The sequence below is a fragment of the Ricinus communis genome, chromosome 7 (assembly GCF_019578655.1).
Source record: "Ricinus communis isolate WT05 ecotype wild-type chromosome 7, ASM1957865v1, whole genome shotgun sequence".
NCBI lineage: Eukaryota > Viridiplantae > Streptophyta > Magnoliopsida > Malpighiales > Euphorbiaceae > Ricinus > Ricinus communis.
Genome location: NC_063262.1, coordinates 623,408 through 641,523, shown reverse-complemented (window position 1 = coordinate 641,523; position 18,116 = coordinate 623,408). Strand labels below are relative to the sequence as shown.

At 35.8% G+C, this 18,116-nt stretch overlaps 3 protein-coding genes across 5 annotated transcripts; 2 read left to right on the top strand and 1 right to left on the bottom strand.

Annotated features, from left to right (window-relative positions):
* Positions 1–341: 341 nt before the first annotated feature.
* LOC8284975 (external alternative NAD(P)H-ubiquinone oxidoreductase B4, mitochondrial) lies at positions 342–3,395 on the top strand. 2 transcript variants are annotated; one of them, XM_048376596.1, is made up of 10 exons: positions 342–592; positions 685–955; positions 1,055–1,261; positions 1,365–1,615; positions 1,707–1,926; positions 2,031–2,135; positions 2,347–2,610; positions 2,687–2,808; positions 2,952–3,071; positions 3,152–3,395. In XM_048376596.1, exons 1-10 carry the CDS (start codon positions 504–506, stop codon positions 3,237–3,239), a joined length of 1,737 nt encoding a protein of 578 aa, XP_048232553.1. In that variant the 5' UTR covers positions 342–503; the 3' UTR covers positions 3,240–3,395. The 2 variants fall into 2 exon arrangements, with proteins under 2 accessions (XP_048232553.1, XP_002517991.1); XM_002517945.4 differs by having other exon boundaries at positions 682–955.
* Positions 3,396–4,363: 968 nt separating this feature from the next.
* On the bottom strand, positions 4,364–6,043 carry LOC8284976. The gene has a single exon (XM_002517946.4). It carries the CDS (start codon positions 5,896–5,898, stop codon positions 4,567–4,569), a length of 1,332 nt encoding a protein of 443 aa, XP_002517992.1. The 5' UTR covers positions 5,899–6,043; the 3' UTR covers positions 4,364–4,566.
* A 179-nt stretch (positions 6,044–6,222) lies between these two features.
* On the top strand, positions 6,223–17,184 carry LOC8284977 (vacuolar sorting protein 18). 2 transcript variants are annotated; one of them, XM_015718490.3, is made up of 24 exons: positions 6,223–6,554; positions 6,655–6,867; positions 6,947–7,086; positions 7,180–7,275; positions 7,346–7,413; positions 7,543–7,644; positions 7,884–8,028; positions 8,323–8,466; positions 8,580–8,699; positions 8,882–8,938; positions 9,419–9,478; positions 9,978–10,085; positions 10,711–10,853; positions 11,802–11,880; positions 12,486–12,548; positions 12,698–12,828; positions 13,658–13,726; positions 13,805–13,910; positions 14,069–14,257; positions 14,740–14,967; positions 15,206–15,361; positions 15,818–15,979; positions 16,457–16,573; positions 16,772–17,184. In XM_015718490.3, exons 1-24 carry the CDS (start codon positions 6,392–6,394, stop codon positions 16,943–16,945), a joined length of 3,033 nt encoding a protein of 1,010 aa, XP_015573976.1. In that variant the 5' UTR covers positions 6,223–6,391; the 3' UTR covers positions 16,946–17,184. The 2 variants fall into 2 exon arrangements, with proteins under 2 accessions (XP_015573976.1, XP_002517993.1); XM_002517947.3 differs by lacking the exon at positions 13,658–13,726 and having other exon boundaries at positions 6,224–6,554.
* Positions 17,185–18,116: the final 932 nt, after the last annotated feature.

Here is an 18,116-nt window from a genome sequence, read left to right as displayed (position 1 = left end):
ATTTGTATTACAGAGAGAACCTTTTATTTTCCTACACATTTCAATTTATTTAATCTGATTTAAAAAAAATATTATCTTCTTTTTGTTTTTTTACATATTTAATATTTTATTGGACTTAGTATAGTTAGGGAGTATTTAATTCCCATAACTTGAGCACAAAGAAATTGGAGATCATAGAAGTATTGAATGATACAAGGATATGATTGAGTGGGAGAGATGACAAGGTTTTATTGATTTAATGGTAAGAATAATTTAGGAAATATAAGAATATATGGGGCAAGGGATGCTTGAGTTTAATTGGCAAAAAGAAGTCAATAAATACCAAGTCTTACAGTTACGCATTGCACTACCACTGATTCCTCCCATTCTTTAGGATCTGTATATCAAAAACTTCCTCCTCTTCTGCAACCTGGTTTTCGGATTCTCCTGTCTGTCTAAAAGAAAATTTATCAAAAGAAATAAGTATTTGAAGTGAAGAAAGAAAACGGAACAGGTATTATACAATGAGAGGCTTTACGTTCTATGAAAGAGTCTTTCGAGCTTTTCACGACAACCCAACATTTCCCAAGCTTCTTGTTCTCTCCACTGTCAGGTTATTATTATTATTATCTTAAATTTACTTATCATAAAAATCTTCTTTTTATTCTGTCTCTTTTATTTTATTTGCATGTTTTCTTGCAGTAGTTGTGGTCTACTGGCATTTTCTGATGCAAATCAATCTCAAAGTTTAGTTTCTGAATCTGCTCAAAGTGAATGCAAGAAGAAGAAAGTGGTAGTGCTTGGAACAGGTTGGGCTGGCGTCAGTTTCCTGAAAAACTTGAAAAGTTCATCATATGAAGTTCATGTTGTGTCGCCTCGCAACTATTTCGCATTTACTCCTCTGTTACCAAGTGTTACAAATGGAACAGTGGAAGCCCGTAGCATTGTGGAACCGCTTCGAAATATTGTGAGGAAGGTATGACGTTACTCTCCAATTCTTACCACAAATTTTCCCTCTCTTTCAGCTTCAGGCATATTGTACCTTTCTAATTAAGAGCCTTTCCCTATCTTGCAGAAGCCTTTTAAAGTTGAGTTCAAGGAAGCTGAGTGCTATAAGATTGATCCTGTAAATAAGAAAATTCACTGTCGATCTAGGCATGCAAAGAATTTGGGTGGCACTGAAGAATTCACAATGGATTATGACCTTCTGGTGGTGGCAATGGGAGCTAGTTCAAATACTTTCAACACCCCTGGTGTTTTGGAATACGCCCATTTCTTGAAGGTAATATTGTAATTGATCGATGTGAAATGTATTCTTTGTCGGTGTGTAGAATGACTCATCTTAAGGTTATGACAAATATGAAGCTTCTGAATACATTGTGCAGGAAGTAGAAGATGCTCAGAAAATTCGCAAGTCCATAATAGATTGCTACGAACGGGCAAGTCTTCCTAATATAAGTGAAGAAGAGAAGAAGAGGATCATGCATTTCGTGGTTGTGGGTGGTGGTCCAACAGGTGTCGAATATGCTGCAGAGCTTCATGACTTTGCATTTGAAGATTTGGCTCGGCTATATCCTTCTGTCAGAGACCACCTCAGAATCACCCTTCTTGAGGCTGGGGATCACATTTTGAACATGTGAGGCCCACATGAATTCTCTAATCTAAACTGGTAAGATATGATACACAACACTAGTTGGAATGAACTTTCATTTGCTCGTTGCTTGCAGGTTTGATGTAAGAATCACTAAATTTGCTATGGAGAAGTTCTCTAGAGATGGTATTGATGTAAAGACAGGTTCGATGGTCATAAAAGTTAATGAGAGGGACATTTCCACTAAAGATAGAAGAACCGGCCAAACAGTTTCTATACCATATGGAATGGTTCTTTGGTCAACTGGTGTTGCTACTCGCCCTGTAATTAAGGAGTTTATGCACCAAATCGGTCAGGTTTGTCACACTATAACTATGTCTCTTCACTTCAAAAGCCAATTTTAATACAAGAATTTGCAAGAAATAAGTTCCATCAAGGATTCATACATGTTTAAGTTCAGGGTAACAGGCGCGTTTTAGCAACTGATGAATGGTTGAGGGTTGAAGGATGTGACACTATATATGCGCTCGGTGACTGTGCCACGATAAACCAGCGCAGAGTCATGGTATGTGGTAAAAGTATTTGCAGTAATTCCTGAAAGCTAAATTGTGAAGCAAGTTAGTCCGAAAATATATTTACTGCCAAGTGAACCGCAATTAGACTTTTACCGGAAAAAACCTTCTAACTGAAAACAATCCCTCAGAAGATGGAAGAGGCTGTTCCATAATCTCCGCTAATAAGATAATTTCCTTTTTCTATTAACTGTTGTTTGTCAGGAAGATATAGCAGCAATATTCAGCAAAGCAGACAAGAATAGTACAGGTTTTCTACATCTCCAAGACTTCAAAGAAGTTGTTGAGCACATCTGTGAGAGGTACCCTCAAGTGAATATTTATTTGCAAAAGAACAAACTGAAAAATTTTGATAATCTACTGGAGGATGCTCAAGGAAATGACAAAAAACAGATAGATATAGAAACATTTAAGAAGGCTCTATCTGAAGTGGACAAGCAAATGAAAAATCTTCCTGCAACGGCTCAGGTAAGTACTTAAAATGTTTTTCAGTTTCTTTTTTCTTTTCCCCTGACATCTTTCAAATTGTTTCTGGTTTATACAGGTTGCTGCTCAACAAGGTGAATACCTTGCAAAGTGTTTCAATCGTATGGAGCAATGTGAAAAGTATCCTGAAGGTCCTATAAGATTTAGGGGCACGGGCCGCCATCGGTTTCATCCTTTCAGGTAGAAGATATTCTCCCAATTGATCATATATATATATATATATATATATATATATATCAGTTCAAAGACGTGGAGTGCAGATTCGTTAAACTGATTAAACATGGAATACAGAGATTTACCTGTTAATTTTCCTATAATACAAGGTACAAACACTTTGGACAATTTGCTCCCTTGGGAGGAGAACAAACTGCAGCTCAACTACCAGGAGACTGGGTCTCTATTGGCCATAGCACTCAATGGCTCTGGTATTCAGTGTATGCAAGGTAATATTCTTTATCAAATCTGTCATTTTTGCACTCTTAAGATAGCGTGTAAGCATTTATTATGGAATTCAAATTTTCAGTAAGCTAGTGAGTTGGCGCACAAGAACTTTGGTGATATCTGACTGGTTCAGAAGGTTCGTATTTGGAAGGGACTCGAGCAAAATCTGAGACTGGTTGGAAAAACATCTCGTCCCATATCAACTTTAATTCTTTGGGAACTTTCCTTGTATTCCTTTATTTATTGTTACAAAAATAATTCCTTAGCAGAATAGCTTTTCTCAGGAAGAATGTCAGCGTAATAATACAGTCGTTTTCCATTGTTTATATTGGCATGTGTAAGGAATTTATGATGTCTAGCTTTTTTTTTAACAGTATAATTTGCAGGAAATTCACTTGTTAAACCTTTATGTGTTCTTGACAAGAACTAAATATATTCAATTCAATGCTTGTTATTTCCCCCCTGTGTCGCTGGCCATGAACTAAATGTATTCAGATTCATGGTTTTCCAATTTTAGTTGTTAATATAGCTTGTCAAATATAGTAGGGTATTGATTTTCCATTTCCAAGACATCTTAATGATTCTACTGCTTCACTAGAGGTGCTTTATGCACAGCTTTAGCACAAGTGTAAACAAGGAAAAGGAAAAAAGGAAAAAAAGAAAAAAGAAGGCAATAGTCTTTTAGAACAGCATCGCAAGTCCCTTGAATCCGTAGATATGGTCAAAATTATCAGAATCATGACAAGATTTCAGCATGGAAAAGTTTCCGTTATCAATCCTCACCCAAAGCCCCACCACCAAAGTACCAGCCTCAATGATGAATGATGATTGGTAAGTTAAGCTGGAATATAAAAGTATTACTGTTCTTAATCCTTTTCAAACTTCAAACTCACTCACCTTCTGTTGATTGGGCTGTCTCGTACCACATGTTTCCTATGGTTTTAGAGATAATAGCAAGACAGACTTTTGGACCCTTGGCCAATTTTTGGCCTAGATCGAGCAATTCTTGTTCAGTATTTCCTCCATTGCAATGATTTCAATTGTTTTTTGAGCTCAGTTTGTAAGCAACTTTTCAAATCCTGAGAAAACCACTTTCTTCACCCAATGAAGGTATGTGGTTTTTGACAAATTTGGCTTTAACATCAAAACATTAGTACTAATGAAATTCAAGGTCCTTGAGTAAGTATTACCAAAAAAGATGATTTAAAGTGAGACATATAAACAGTAAGTAAATCAAATCAAACCTATCAAAACTGTTATCATACTATTTACATCAGAACAAAAGCCAACAACATGGAATAAAAAAAAATAGAATATCATTGCAGATTACAAGGTTCCAAATTGATAGCTGCACATAGTTTTACCATCAATTAAAAAGCCAGAGACAAGCTTATCCTATTATTGCATAACATAAATCAAGTCGAAAAGCACCATAAACCATAACAAGAGTTATGGATTTTAAACATGCATTAGCGAAAGCAAATTAACTGAAATTTCCTAGACATCCTCTTCTTCAAAATCAAACCTCAAAGCTTGACAAATAGAGTCCCCTGCTGTCTCTTCTCCTTCGTTAATAGAGAAAAATGATTTCTTCCCAACCAAATCAGCCACCCTTTTTGCTGCTCCAGAATCTCTTGGAGTCTCATTAACACTTCGAAAAGTCTTGATTTTTGGTAACACATCAGCCACAGGTGATTTAACTTTCAAAGATTCCCCGACTATTGCGTCGTCACTCTTAAACATCACTAGTTCACTTGGAATTTCCCATTTCTTCTTCGCTTTGCTACTACTCTCTATTCTCTGATTTGCCCCATTTTCTCGCGAAGCACGCCTCTTGTTTGCATCTTCCTTGTCACTATCTGGCAGAGACCTTTTCCTCGCAGAAAAATTCCCATCAGATTGATTGGTTGCAATCTGATTATATCTACTTGGTACAACCCTTCCTGGTTTCACTGGTTTCTTATTGGGCACTGATTTTTGTCCATCTTTGAATAACGTCTTGGGCTGGATCGAAGCAAGAATCCCATCTTCTTTCTTCACTGACTTTCTTGACCCTATAGTAGTAGCAGCCATTTTTGGAGCTTGAACCTTTGACAGATTCTTGCGCGATCTTGGACTCACACTTGAGCTTTTTCCTCTCTCTTTCGTTGCTTTTAACTCATCGATTTCTTCAAGCTTCCAAAAACAAGATTTCCTCCGATTCTTTGTAGAAACAGGAGTAGACATTTCTTGCTTACTCAATAACCTAGCCTTAGTGGCAGAATATATCTCAGAGGGCCCCAAACTCACTCCTCTTCGATTGATCTTTGGTGGCTCTTCAATCTTGACAGTCTGTTTTGGCTCCATGATTTTTTCTGGCACAAATCTGCCTGTTTTTTCCACAGTATTTAGACTTCTCTCTGCCTTTTCGAGTCTAAGCGCTTCGAGTCTTGAGGATAAGCGGCTAATTTCTTTCTCAATCTGTTCAATCTCCTTATCTATCTTTGTCTCTTCTTCTTGATTCACAATCTTGGACACCAAACCACCCTGTTTGAGGAGGATCTTCATTGGATTCTTATTATTCCCTTGAGAGTTTACAATGTTGGAATTGGAGTTAAGAGGCTTGATGGGTATTGAAGAAACAGAGGATTTGAAAGAAACAGGGGGTTTCTCAAAAACAGGACTCATGTTTTCTTTACTGCAACTAGATTCAAGGGATTGAGTCCACCAAGAGGATGATTTAGTCATCCCTATTGAATCTTCTGATTCTCCATTGTCAAATGCAGCATTGTTCCACACTTGGAGCTCTGGTGGGTTGATCGCATCTGGGTATTGAAGGATACTGCTCATTATTCTTCTTTTTCTTTTGGAGGAAAAAAGTGTTTCTTGAAAGACTGGATTTTTGTTGAAAGGAATTTTCTGAAATGGAGATGTACAACAGAGAAATAGATTTTATTCAATCTCTGGTTTAGTGAGGAAGTATTCTTGGGGTTATTAAGATTATTTGACCGTTGGGAGATGTATACGTTGGAGTTGGTGAAATCTCAGCCGTTTGATGACAAACGGCTTTCTATAGACGCTCCGATTTGATTTAAAGTTTTATTTCGGCTCAGTTCAAGTAAATGGGGCCCGTCAGGAGCGTCTAGTCTGTAACCGGCCCATAATATCTGATCCGAAACGCTGCGTTTGAAACGAGGACAAGTCATCAGATAGAAACCAAACGTCGTCGTAAACCATAACTAGCAAGCACTCTTTTAGCAACGCAACTGTCTTAATGTGTCATCTTTTATAATACAACGTTCTCCCGGCGATCTTCCATCAGGAAAGTGGAAAGTGGAAAGAGATGGAACAAGGGAGGCAGGTATTCACGGTGGATCTTCTAGAAAGATACGCGGCGAAAGGGAGAGGAGTAATTACATGTATGGCAGCTGGGAATGATGTAATTGTAATAGGTACTAGCAAAGGATGGGTAATTAGACACGATTTCGGCGTCGGCGATTCTTACGGTAATGTTAAAAAGACCGCAAACCTGACCTCTCTAAATCGAATTTGGTTAAATTTTAGCTGTCTGTCTAATACTTGTGCAATTGGAATGTAATTAAAAAGATATTGATCTATCTGCGGGAAGAGGTGGAGAGCAATGTATACACAGAGTGTTTGTTGATCCAGGAGGTAGTCACTGTATTGCTACAGTCGTTGGTGGTGGAGGTGCTGAGACTTATTATACTCATGCTAAATGGAGCAAGCCTCGTGTTTTAACTAAATTAAAAGGTCTCGTTGTCAACGCCGTTGCTTGGAATAGACAATCCATAACTGAAGGTAAATTATTCTTAGTGTTGATTTTTTTTTAGAGTAGATGATAAGATGATTTAATTGTTATTATCATTTTTAAATGTAGCTTCGACGAAAGAAGTTATTTTAGGGACAGATAATGGACAACTTCATGAGATTGCTGTTGATGAGAAGGATAAACGAGAGAAGTATGTCAAGTTTCTTTTTCAATTAAATGAACTTCCTGAGGCTTTTATGGGCTTGCAGGTCAATATTCCTCTTTTTCTATTTCATAAAGTTGATTACTTATTTTTTAAAACGAAAAACTTTAAGAAATTGCTAATGTTACTTTATGTGCAGATGGAAACAGCTAACTTAAGCAATGGAACAAGATATTATGTGATGGCTGTTACTCCTACTCGTCTTTATTCATTTACTGGCATTGGATCACTGGAGGTATGCCCATTCTGCATATCCAGCTTCTTAAAACTTTAATTCTTATCCTAATTTGTCGTTTCATCCCTAGACGGTTTTTGCTGGTTATTTGGAACGTGCAGTGCATTTTATGGAATTGCCTGGAGAAATACTTAACAGGCAAGTATTTTCCTTTACAGTAAAATTATTTTAAGCTACCCAAGAAAGAAAAGCTGGTGCATTGTTGTTTTCCAAGTTTTCTTGAACCTTCTGACCATGATGCCGTCCTTCCATTTGATAAACTTTCAGTGAACTGCATTTCTTTATCAAGCAAAGAAGAGCTGTGCATTTTGCATGGCTTTCTGGAGCAGGCATATATCACGGAGGCCTAAATTTTGGAGCACAGCACAGGTATAGAATGACATTTATTACCCTTTCTTCCTATCAGCATAATCATTGGTCTTCCAGAGTTTCTTTTTCTTTATATGAAAAAAGATTATAGTCTTAATAAACTATAAATATTTTGTGTTACTGGTAAATCCTTGTAGTTCACTGTCTGAAATAAATCTAATGTATTTTGTTGATACATTCAGTTTGTTCTGTTATAAAGTCTTCTCTTAATTATTATTTATTGGAAATTGCTCTGGCAGTTATCCAAATGGAGATGAAAATTTTGTGGAGAATAAGGCTCTTCTAGACTATTCAAAATTAAGTGAGGGTGCTGGTGCTATTAAACCAACTTCAATGGCAGTTTCTGAATTTCATTTTCTGCTTCTTATTGGAAACAAGGTTAAGGTGCGTTTTAAGAAGCATTCATTAATTTTAGTCTTCCTATGATGCCAACACTAACTTACTTTACATATACAGACAAGGAATTTTGCTAAATCTCTTATGTTTCATAAAGTATTGCTACACATGAGGCTTCTAATTGGCCTTCTTTTTTATGTATGCTTAAGGTTTCAAATGGCTGAGATTTTTTTTAAAAGTTTTAGAATTAGGTTCTATTTGCACTTTACATATCCCTGTGTTAGGCATTACCTGTAATTAAGTCTTTTTACTTCATCAGTATTTTTTCAATTTCTTTTGTAGGTTGTGAACCGAATCAGTGAGCAAATTATAGAGGAGCTTCGGTTTGATCAAACATCAGAATCAGTTTCAAGGGATATTATTGGTTTATGCAGCGATGCCACTGCTGGCTTGTTTTATGCATATGACCAAAATTCTATATTCCAGGTTTACACCAACTAGCCATTGCTGACTTCAATTTTTTCGTTTTACTTTCTCTTTTTCTTGTTTGAAAGTACAATAACATCTGCATTCATGCTTTTGGATTGAATATAATATAGGTGTCTGTTAATGATGAAGGCCGGGACATGTGGAAGGTGTATTTAGACATGAAAGAATATGCTGCAGCTTTAGCAAATTGCCGCGACCCGTTTCAGAGAGACCAAGTATATTTGTTGCAGGTAATTTTGGAAAAATTTCATTGCAAGTAAAATAACGGTTTTTTTCTTTTCAAAAATTAATTATAGTTTTATTGATCTTTTAACAAAGTTGAATTCAGACACTATAAATGCATCTATTAAAAGATATTAAGAGAATTCTCTTAAATATGACTGCTATTTAACTGGAGTGATTTCTTATGCAGGCAGATGCTGCATTTGCCTCAAGGGATTTCCTGAGAGCGGCATCTTTCTATGCAAAAGTAAACCTTTTCTTTCTTAACAATATCAGTGCTTCTTTTCATTACTCTAATGTGTCTGTTTCTCTATTTATATGTAGTGGACGTCCGGTATACATGACTAAACTCATTCTTCTTCTCTTTCTAATTTTCGCATGATCACGTCTTGGATTTTGTTTCTCGGAGCATTAGCAACTATCATTTAAGTAAAAGTAGTAGTTGATTAAAGCAATAAACTTTTAGATGGTTCATTTTCCAATGCTGAGATGAGTTTTAAACATTAAGCAAGAAAAATTTAAGAACTAACCTATTCTTTATCATAAAAATACTAGAGGTTTCAGTTAATATTATAAACACACTCATGGTCACAAAGACACTACATGCACCTGAAAGTTGGGAGTGGGAATTAAAATTTCTTATTATGAAATTTGGATTTAGAAATTGTTGACCCTTTTCTCCCCCTTTTGTTCATGACAAACTAAACTGACAGGAGGTTTTCTGCAGGTAAACTATATGTTATCATTTGAGGAAATCACTTTGAAGTTTATTAGTGCAAGCGAACAGGTAACTGCACTATATTTACAGTTTTCAGGATAGTTAGGAAATTTGTTACAATAAACTGATGGTTATACGCCAAGCTGATAATAAGGCTTACGAAGGATGCTAATATCATATGTAAGTCCACCTCAGTATGATCATGACTTGTCTAATAACCTGAAATTATTTGAACATCCTTGACCTAGATAATATATTCAGCCAATGCTTATTTTAAGTTTTTATGAATTGCATTCAAAATATGATGCATAGTTTTGGGTTTTAGCTACAGTCACATATTTAAAACTCATTAATTCTCATTAAAGATAGGCACTTGAAAAAAAAGTTGGGACTACCTACAATGGATTAAATTATCTGAATCATCAATGGACAATGGAAGAATGCTATGTATTTGGGACTACCTATAATGGGTTAAATTATGCATAGATATACTTTCATCTGAAATGCTGTCTCTTGCAAAATTGGGAAGCACATCAAATAACTCTTGGCTGGCTTTACTTACTTGCAGGATGCTTTGAGAACTTTCTTGTTGCGGAAGCTTGACAATCTAATGAAGGATGATAAGTGCCAAATAACAATGATTTCCACGTGGGCAACTGAATTATACCTGGACAAGGTTTTCTTAATGAAATCTGACTACTTGTTTGCTTTCTGCTATCTTTTGGTATGCTAAAACACATTTTAGAACTCATAGATGTTACGAGAGCAAGAGGCAGAAAAAACGCATATGTTTGTTTTGATGGATCTCACCACACGGTTATTCGGAAATTTTTCTTTTCTATAAATTCTCACATTTCCTCTGGTATGCCTGCATCATGTTGCTGAAGTTAAACTAAGAAATACATAAAATGTGAAAAGGCTGTATTCCTCGTGTAATGTTTTTAGAACTTTATGTTTGTAACTAGGTATTATATTGCTTCAGAACCATATTGTGTACTGTAAGCTCTTTTCCTATCCTTTTATTTTCTACATTAAGAGCCTGTTTTTATGAGGCACAGTCTTGTGCATGCCAAGCACAAGACTTGATGCAAAAGCATCAAACAACTTTTGGATACATTCTAGCATACACCCTTATAAAAAGAAGTTGCTGCATAATCAGTTGTTGCATGATCTGTACAGCATGAGGATTTATCTTGTACTGTTTTTGAAAGAATTTTCCACTTGATACAAAAACGTGGCACTATAATTGATTCTTAGAGTCGTGAATTTGACACTTTGTTGTATATTTCAAATAATTCTAGATAAATCGGATGCTTTTGGAAGAAGATAATGCTTCAGAGGATCGTAGCTCTGAGTACCAATCTATCATTCAAGAGTTTCGTGCTTTCCTCAGTGACAGCAAGGATGTTTTGGATGAAGCAACCACAATGAGACTATTGAAGGGGTAATCATACTGCAAACTCTTGTTCTGTAAATCATCTGCCAATTCATAATGCTGTAAATTGTTAGCCATTAAACATGTCATTGTATTGTTTCTTCCAATTGTCTCTACATTATCTTTATTCAGCATTCCTGTTGAGTAGCTTAAAAGACTTAGAACTTTATAGTGGTTTCATTTTTGTCTGGATTGTAGTGGCAGGAGCATTTGATTAGTTGGGAGGTTTGTTGTAGTAATTAGTATGTGGGTTTTGTTTCTGGGTCAAGAGAAATCAATGTGCTGGTGTGTGTATACCTTCTGATTCTTGTTCGAGAATATGAACAGCAACTGGATTCTTTTAGCTGTTGGCATTAGAAGAATTTTTTTTGAACTGAGCATTAGAAGAACTTATGGGTAGGTATTTTGATGATTTTGTTTTCGTTAGGTTTACCCTTGTTACTCTATGAAAGATTTCATTAGATTTACCCTTGTTACTCTTTGAAAGATTTCATTTCAATGCTTGCCATTTTATGCTTGATGTAACTAGTAGTCTATACATGTTATGCATGTCAAACCCACCTCATGTGATTGCTATCCAGGATTAGGGATTTCCCTAACTCAGTTGATTTGGGACCGTGTATGAATAATAGTTGTAGTAATATTCTGTAATTTTTGTAACATTTATTGGTAATATTGCACATTTCTTTAGTAAAATCTTTTCTTTACTCTTTGCACATTGTGTTGATAAGGGAGGAGTGTTTCACTGGCCTCAATATTAGTTCCTTATTTCTTTGCTTGTTGGATAAAGTTTCCCTTCATATGATTGGTTTAGTTGACCCAAAACCATCTTGGGTATTAGTACGCCACTACATATAAATTGCAACCATATCTTCTCATTTGTCATTTTCTGTTCACTATCTTTTGTCTGTTGACAGAATGTCCATATAAGGTTTTAAGTAATGCAATTTTTTGCAGCTCTGGTAGGGTTGAAGAACTGGTATATTTTGCTAGTTTGAAGGAGCAGTATGAGATTGTAATTGACCACTACATTGAGGTGCCTTAAAACCCTTATCTTCTTTGTTTGGTAGAATGTTGCTATTGTACTAATGTAGAACTAGAATAGGATGATTGAGGTTGGAACAATAGAAATATGTTATATTCTTCATATTCTTCATATAAAGATATATTCTTTAATACAATAATTATATGACAGGTCGATCTTTTTCCACAATATGGGTTTCAATGAAGCAAATTTAATTGTTAGTAAAGCCGAAGTCAACAAAGGTGCTATTGTGAAAAAATTAAAACCTCAGAAATAATTACAGTTTAACAAACCTCTGATTAAAATTTGAATTGAAATTAGAAAAAATCCATACTAAAGGTGTCTACTAGTATCCCTGTTATTACTAATTAGGTTAAATCCTAATCCTAGATGAAAAACTGTTCTTATTAATTAAATAAAACTTCTTAAAGATGGAAAAGGAACTTAACCTAAGTCCTAAGCTATATGAAATCAGGAAAATTAAATAGACAGGATACAATTTATTGTTATTCTAGTTCCATATTCTCTCTGTATTGAGTTCCTCATTTGCTGCAATCTTCTTCTCTATGTCTCTAATCTCTGTTTCTTTCTATTGGGCGGATGGTTTCTAAATTCAGCAAGGAGAAGCGAAGAAGGCTTTGGAAGTGCTTCAAAAACCTGCTGTTCCTATAGATCTTCAGGTACAGACTTAAGTTCATCAATTAGAATTTTGTCAAATTTCACAATAATAAAACTTGGGTGATAAGAGTCAATAATAAGACTCTTCTACATCTTATTTTCAATTAATAAATAGTGAATGGTTATAAGTGATAAAGTTTTTATTTTGCAGTACAAGTTTGCCCCAGATCTTATTGCACTTGATGCATATGAAACTGTGGAATCATGGATGGTCACGAAGAACCTAAACCCAAGGAAACTGATTCCTGCAATGATGCGCTATTCAAGTGAACCTCATGCAAAGTAATGTGGAACATTGTATGATTCTATTAAATGTTTTTATCCACTAAGATGAGTCTGCTTATGCGTATGCCATGTCTAAGCATTAAGATGGGATGCTTATAGTAATGTAATTTATCACTCATAATTGAACTTGCATTGATGCTGGACAGTCAGTCCAATCCTGCGCCAGGATTTACTGTTCCAAAGAACTTTTGTTGGTAGGGATGTTTTTGACAGGGCTTGTCTTACCAGTTCTAGACTTCACAATGTTAGTTATAGAATTGAAGCTTGACTCTTAATGAAACTTGCAAATGGTTCTGGACTGTTTGTTGAGTCTTGTGCTAGGATTACAGTTTCCAATGAATTTTTGCGGGGTAGTGCTCGTCTTTGACTGGGGTGCCTACTCCAGTTTTAGACTTCCGAATTTAGTTGCCTTTACATGATTCATCAATTTATAATATAAATACACAATTCTCTTGAAAAAATTATCGTCTTCAATTTATTATTCAACTCTGTTTTTATTTGTTGAAAAATGACTAGGTTACTGATTCTTTTCATTGATGACATGCATGAGTTTGAATTAGAATTTCTTTTTCAGGTCCAGATGTACTGTTAGTCATTATATCCTCCTCACTGATAAATACTACTGAGCCGCTTAGTGTATCAAAAATCAGATGTTCTATATTTATGAAGATAAGACTGATGAATATATTCTTAATTGCTCTATAATCTTTCATTGAGAGAAAAAAAAAAAAAAACAACTTATTTAGTTCTGCATGTACTATTTCTTTGACGAGGCATTCTTTCAGAAGTCTGAAGAATCTGTATGTTGCCAAATATCTTTCTTCAGTTTTAGCTGCATCTCACATCATCTGAAACGGCTATCTTTCGGAAGTTTTGTTCCTGTTTACATTCTGAAGTATGGATATTGAACTGGGACTTTTGTATTTCTCTTTTGAATTCTGGACCAATCTTCACAGGCTTATATAATATGCAGGAATGAAACCCACGAAGTCATCAAATATTTGGAATTTTGTGTTCATCGTTTGCATAATGAGGATCCTGGAATTCACAATTTGCTTCTATCTCTATATGCTAAGCAGGTTGGCGTGTTCTCAGAAATTTTACTGAATATCTGTGATTGATTTGCTGGAAAACCAGGAACCCCTATCTTTATTGTTTTTTGTTGTCTCGAATAGTACATTATGTTGGATCTATGAATTCTTCAAATGAATGTTTTCTTTTTCCTCTTTATGATCAGGAAGACGATGGTGCACTTCTGCGTTTCCTACAATGCAAGTTTGGAAAAGGAAGAGAAAATGGCCCTGATTTCTTCTATGATCCTAAGTATGCTCTGCGTCTCTGTCTCATAGAAAAGCGAATGCGTGCCTGTGTTCATATATACAGCATGATGTCCATGCATGAAGAGGCTGTTGCACTTGCTCTGCAGGTGATCTTTTAAGTGCATTAGTATGGACTTGTACTTTGTTTCCTTAGGCTCCATTCGGTTAGCTTGCTCTTGTTTCTGTTTCTTTTTTCCTTTTGCTATTTTGGTAGCAAAATTTAAAAGTATGGTTTGGTTAGACAAAAGAAGAAAATATTCAAAAAGTAAACAAGCTACTTCTTATTAAAGGAAAAAATTAATCTCTTGTTGCAACTGCCGCTTAGAAACTTCATGTTAAGTGAAATTCAGATACTGATGCATTTGGTTGATTAGGATAAATTTATTCAGGCATGGAACCTATTTAAATTTGGTTCACTAGGATAAACATTCTTTCATACATTCACTTTTTAATGCGCAAAATTCACCAAAATTGTGAGAGTAGAAAATGATTTTAGCAAGAAACACAATCTTGTAATAGTTTCCGCTTTTGGGGGTGGGGAAGGGGGATTTTATGCCATTCTTATAAATCTTTCCTCTTGATGGACTAGGTTGACCCTGAGCTTGCTATGGCCGAAGCTGACAAGGTTGAAGATGATGAAGATTTGAGAAAGAAGCTTTGGCTCATGATTGCCAAACATGTCATTGAACAGGAAAAGGGTACTAAAAGGGAGAACATACGGAAAGCAATAGCATTTCTCAAGGAAACTGATGGCCTTTTAAAGATTGAAGATATATTACCGTTCTTTCCAGACTTTGCCCTCATTGATGACTTCAAGGTAAGATCTTCTATTTATTCTTTCGTAATTTTTTTGGCAACTAGTTAATTCTATTTACGCCTTCTACTAAATTTGAGCTGTCTAATCATGGGTGGAATACACATACCTTGACTTGAGTCTGGTGGAGTTAGGGATGCAGATGTTTATTGGGCAGTTAGTTGCTTTTAGTTATTCGAGTCTAGCTGTTGTCTTCTATTATGTGCAGCCATTATTGTTTGACTTTGTCCTCTCCATGCAGGAGGCTATATGCTCATCATTGGAGGACTACAACAAGCAAATTGAACAACTAAAAGAAGAGATGAATGATGCAACGCATGGCGCAGACAACATAAGAAATGACATTAGCGCGCTTGCTCAAAGATATGCTGTCATTGATCGTGATGAGGAATGTGGGGTATGGTTATCCTCCTGATATTTAGTTGCCCTTGACAGGTTGCAATTGCATAGATAAAGCTACACTTGAATTGTTTTTGATAATATGTTCTGAGTCCTCTTTCTTAGTGAAGCTCAACCAGTATCCTTCTTGATTTAGAGAAATTATTAGTTGTGCCAGGAACATTCGCCAATACCACTCACGGTCCCATGAATTTTGTGAGTGTGCCAGCACCTGCCTGGCACAGTCAGTAATTTTTCCTTTTTGAGTTATTTTGCCTTCGAGAATTGCTCTCTGTAGTTGTACAAGTACTCTTAAAGATTGCACCAGTGACTCCAGAAGTTTCAGAATACACTCCAACTGCACTTTCTTCTTAAGAAAAATGTGTTCTATTGTTTAGTTGGCCTTGTTTAATTTTTGAACTTGGTTTTTGAAGATTGAAATTGAGAATATTTGCCTTTTAATTTTTATTCTCAGGCTTGTAAGCGGAAAATCTTGATTGTGGGTGGGGATTATCGCATGTCTCGAGGTTACACATCAGTAGGACCAATGGCTCCCTTCTATGTATTTCCTTGTGGACATGCCTTCCATGCGCATTGCTTGATTGCTCATGTGACGCGTTGTACTACTGATACTCAGGTAAGCATTTGGTCTTTCTTGCATGGTACTTCTTAAATAGCATTGGCTTGTGAAATAGAAAATGCTTCAGCTAAAAATGTTATTTTGGGAGGTCAGTTTACAACATTTCTTGGACTGGTCCAACCAAAAGGGTCTGCTTGAAAAAGGAGACAAGAATTTAAAACTCAACATTAGTCCTAGTCCTATAGCATCTGCATGCTTGTAAGAATTACATGAGCTGTTAAATATTGTCTTTTTTAAACTTTCTTTTCCTTTTTCTATTTTGTTTTTACATTTTTGGGCAAAAGAACGACTACAAATTATGGTTGGCTTGTCATAAAACTGTATTTGCGTAAACTTTCTAATCAGCTTGTGTCATTGAAACAAATCTCTGCTCATATATTTAGAATGGAATCTTAGTTTATAGTTAAATTCCAGTACTTAAACGCTACATTGATCTAACTTGCTCCCCCTGCTTTTTGTTTATGGATAATGCAGGCAGAATATATACTTGATCTGCAGAAGCAACTTACTTTACTGGGTGATGGAGCTGGGAAAGACTTAAATGGTAGCATAACTGAGGAGTCCATTACTAGCATAACGCCTGTAGACAAGGTCTGATTTCTGTTGTTTCTAATCAGCAAAATCTGTAGTGTCAATGTAGGGCAGTTTGTTATAACTTAGGGAAGCAAAATCTCTATATTACTTTTGGTGGTTTTTATCTCTGCTCTTTTGCGTAGTCTTCTAATTCTTTTATGAAGTAATGTGTTTTAAAGTGATTTATAATTGAGATTCTCATGTTGGAAACTTCAGCTCCGCTCACAGTTGGATGATGCGATAGCCAGTGAATGTCCATTTTGTGGGGAACTGATGATCAATGAGATCTCTTTGCCCTTCATTCTCCCCGAGGAAGCACAGCAGGTCAGTTCATGGGAGATAAAACCACATAACCTAGGAAGCCAGAGGACCCTTTCTTTACCAGTGTAATCATATTCTAGCTGTGAGTGCATACTTTCATATGTATCCATCTACTTGACGGAGTGTGTTTCCGCGGAGCATCAGTGGTACTGATGTAGCTTGGTCAGTAGCATGAAATTCTATTTAAGGCTTCCCTATGCCTGTGAAAGCAGTTGCTTTGAACTCAACTCTTGTTTGTATAGTGCCTTCTTTCTTTGAGTTGCCAGTTGGCCTATTCACGATGCAATTGCCAAAAGCTTTTTGATTCATTCTTGTGGAACAACAATTTCCTTAACTTCTTATCTTTTCTAAGCTTCATTAACTGTAAACGAGCAGTAGCGTGATGCTTTATTCTTTTCTTTCATCCGCTTTTAAGGGTGTAAAATGAACATCCATTAAGAACAATCGGTCTGGCAACAAACTTGAAGATTTTAGAATAGAAGTAGTGTTAACACTGGCAATAATGTTGCATAAATTGTAATCAACAAGTCAGTGTCAGTAATTCTTTGAATATAACTTCAATTTTTATTTCTCTTTGTTCATGCACTTGTTTTTTAATTCTCAAATAGAAGAAAAATCTTAATCATCGATGCATACGATGTCTTTTTTTTTTTTTCATTACTTGGAATATAAATCCTTGAGCACTCTTTAAGCAGCTCCATCAGTGCAGAGACAAGCAACACCATATACATTACTGAATCACAATCTGGTGCGGACCTTTCCCCACCAAATCCAACTGTAGCATCACACAAGAGAAAAACCCTAATCAGCTTCCCTATTTTAAATGGAAATGACAGCAAATGTTATCCATGGTGTTTTTTAGAACTATCAACAGTTCTAGTTATTATGCAACTTACTGCCAATCTGTTTACTTTCAGCTTTGGAGATGATGGGAAGAAGAGAGAGCAGGAGAGCTAACTTGTGAAAATGGTTGGCTTAGCCATTTTCATTGATTAGTTCTTGCACTGAAATATAAAAGGCTTTGTTTTTCTTGTGTAGTAAATTATTAAATTAAGTGAGATTTACATGGAAGAGCAGGGCATAGAGAATAGAGATAGAGGAGATCGACATTTTCTGGCAGTGCATTTCCTTAAGAGAATTTCGGCTTCTACCTTAAGTTAGACTTTCCAATAACAGGTTAGACTTATGGTTGTTGGGGTTAATTATGCACCAGGCATTGGAAATTTTTTCCTGAACGCAG

Excerpts from the sequence above, each read along its gene's own strand:
- LOC8284975 (XM_002517945.4), top strand. The coding sequence starts at position 504 with ATGAGAGGCTTTACGTTCTATGAAAGAGTCTTTCGAGCTTTTCACGAC. Across the intron at positions 1,616-1,706 it reads GGGGATCACATTTTGAACAT|GTTTGATGTAAGAATCACTA; the intron begins GTGAGGCCCACA and ends CGTTGCTTGCAG. Across the intron at positions 1,927-2,030 it reads TTATGCACCAAATCGGTCAG|GGTAACAGGCGCGTTTTAGC; the intron begins GTTTGTCACACT and ends GTTTAAGTTCAG.
- LOC8284976 (XM_002517946.4), bottom strand. The coding sequence starts at position 5,898 with ATGAGCAGTATCCTTCAATACCCAGATGCGATCAACCCACCAGAGCTC.
- LOC8284977 (XM_015718490.3), top strand. The coding sequence starts at position 6,392 with ATGGAACAAGGGAGGCAGGTATTCACGGTGGATCTTCTAGAAAGATAC. Across the intron at positions 6,868-6,946 it reads TAGACAATCCATAACTGAAG|CTTCGACGAAAGAAGTTATT; the intron begins GTAAATTATTCT and ends TTTTAAATGTAG. Across the intron at positions 11,881-12,485 it reads TAATTGACCACTACATTGAG|CAAGGAGAAGCGAAGAAGGC; the intron begins GTGCCTTAAAAC and ends TTCTAAATTCAG.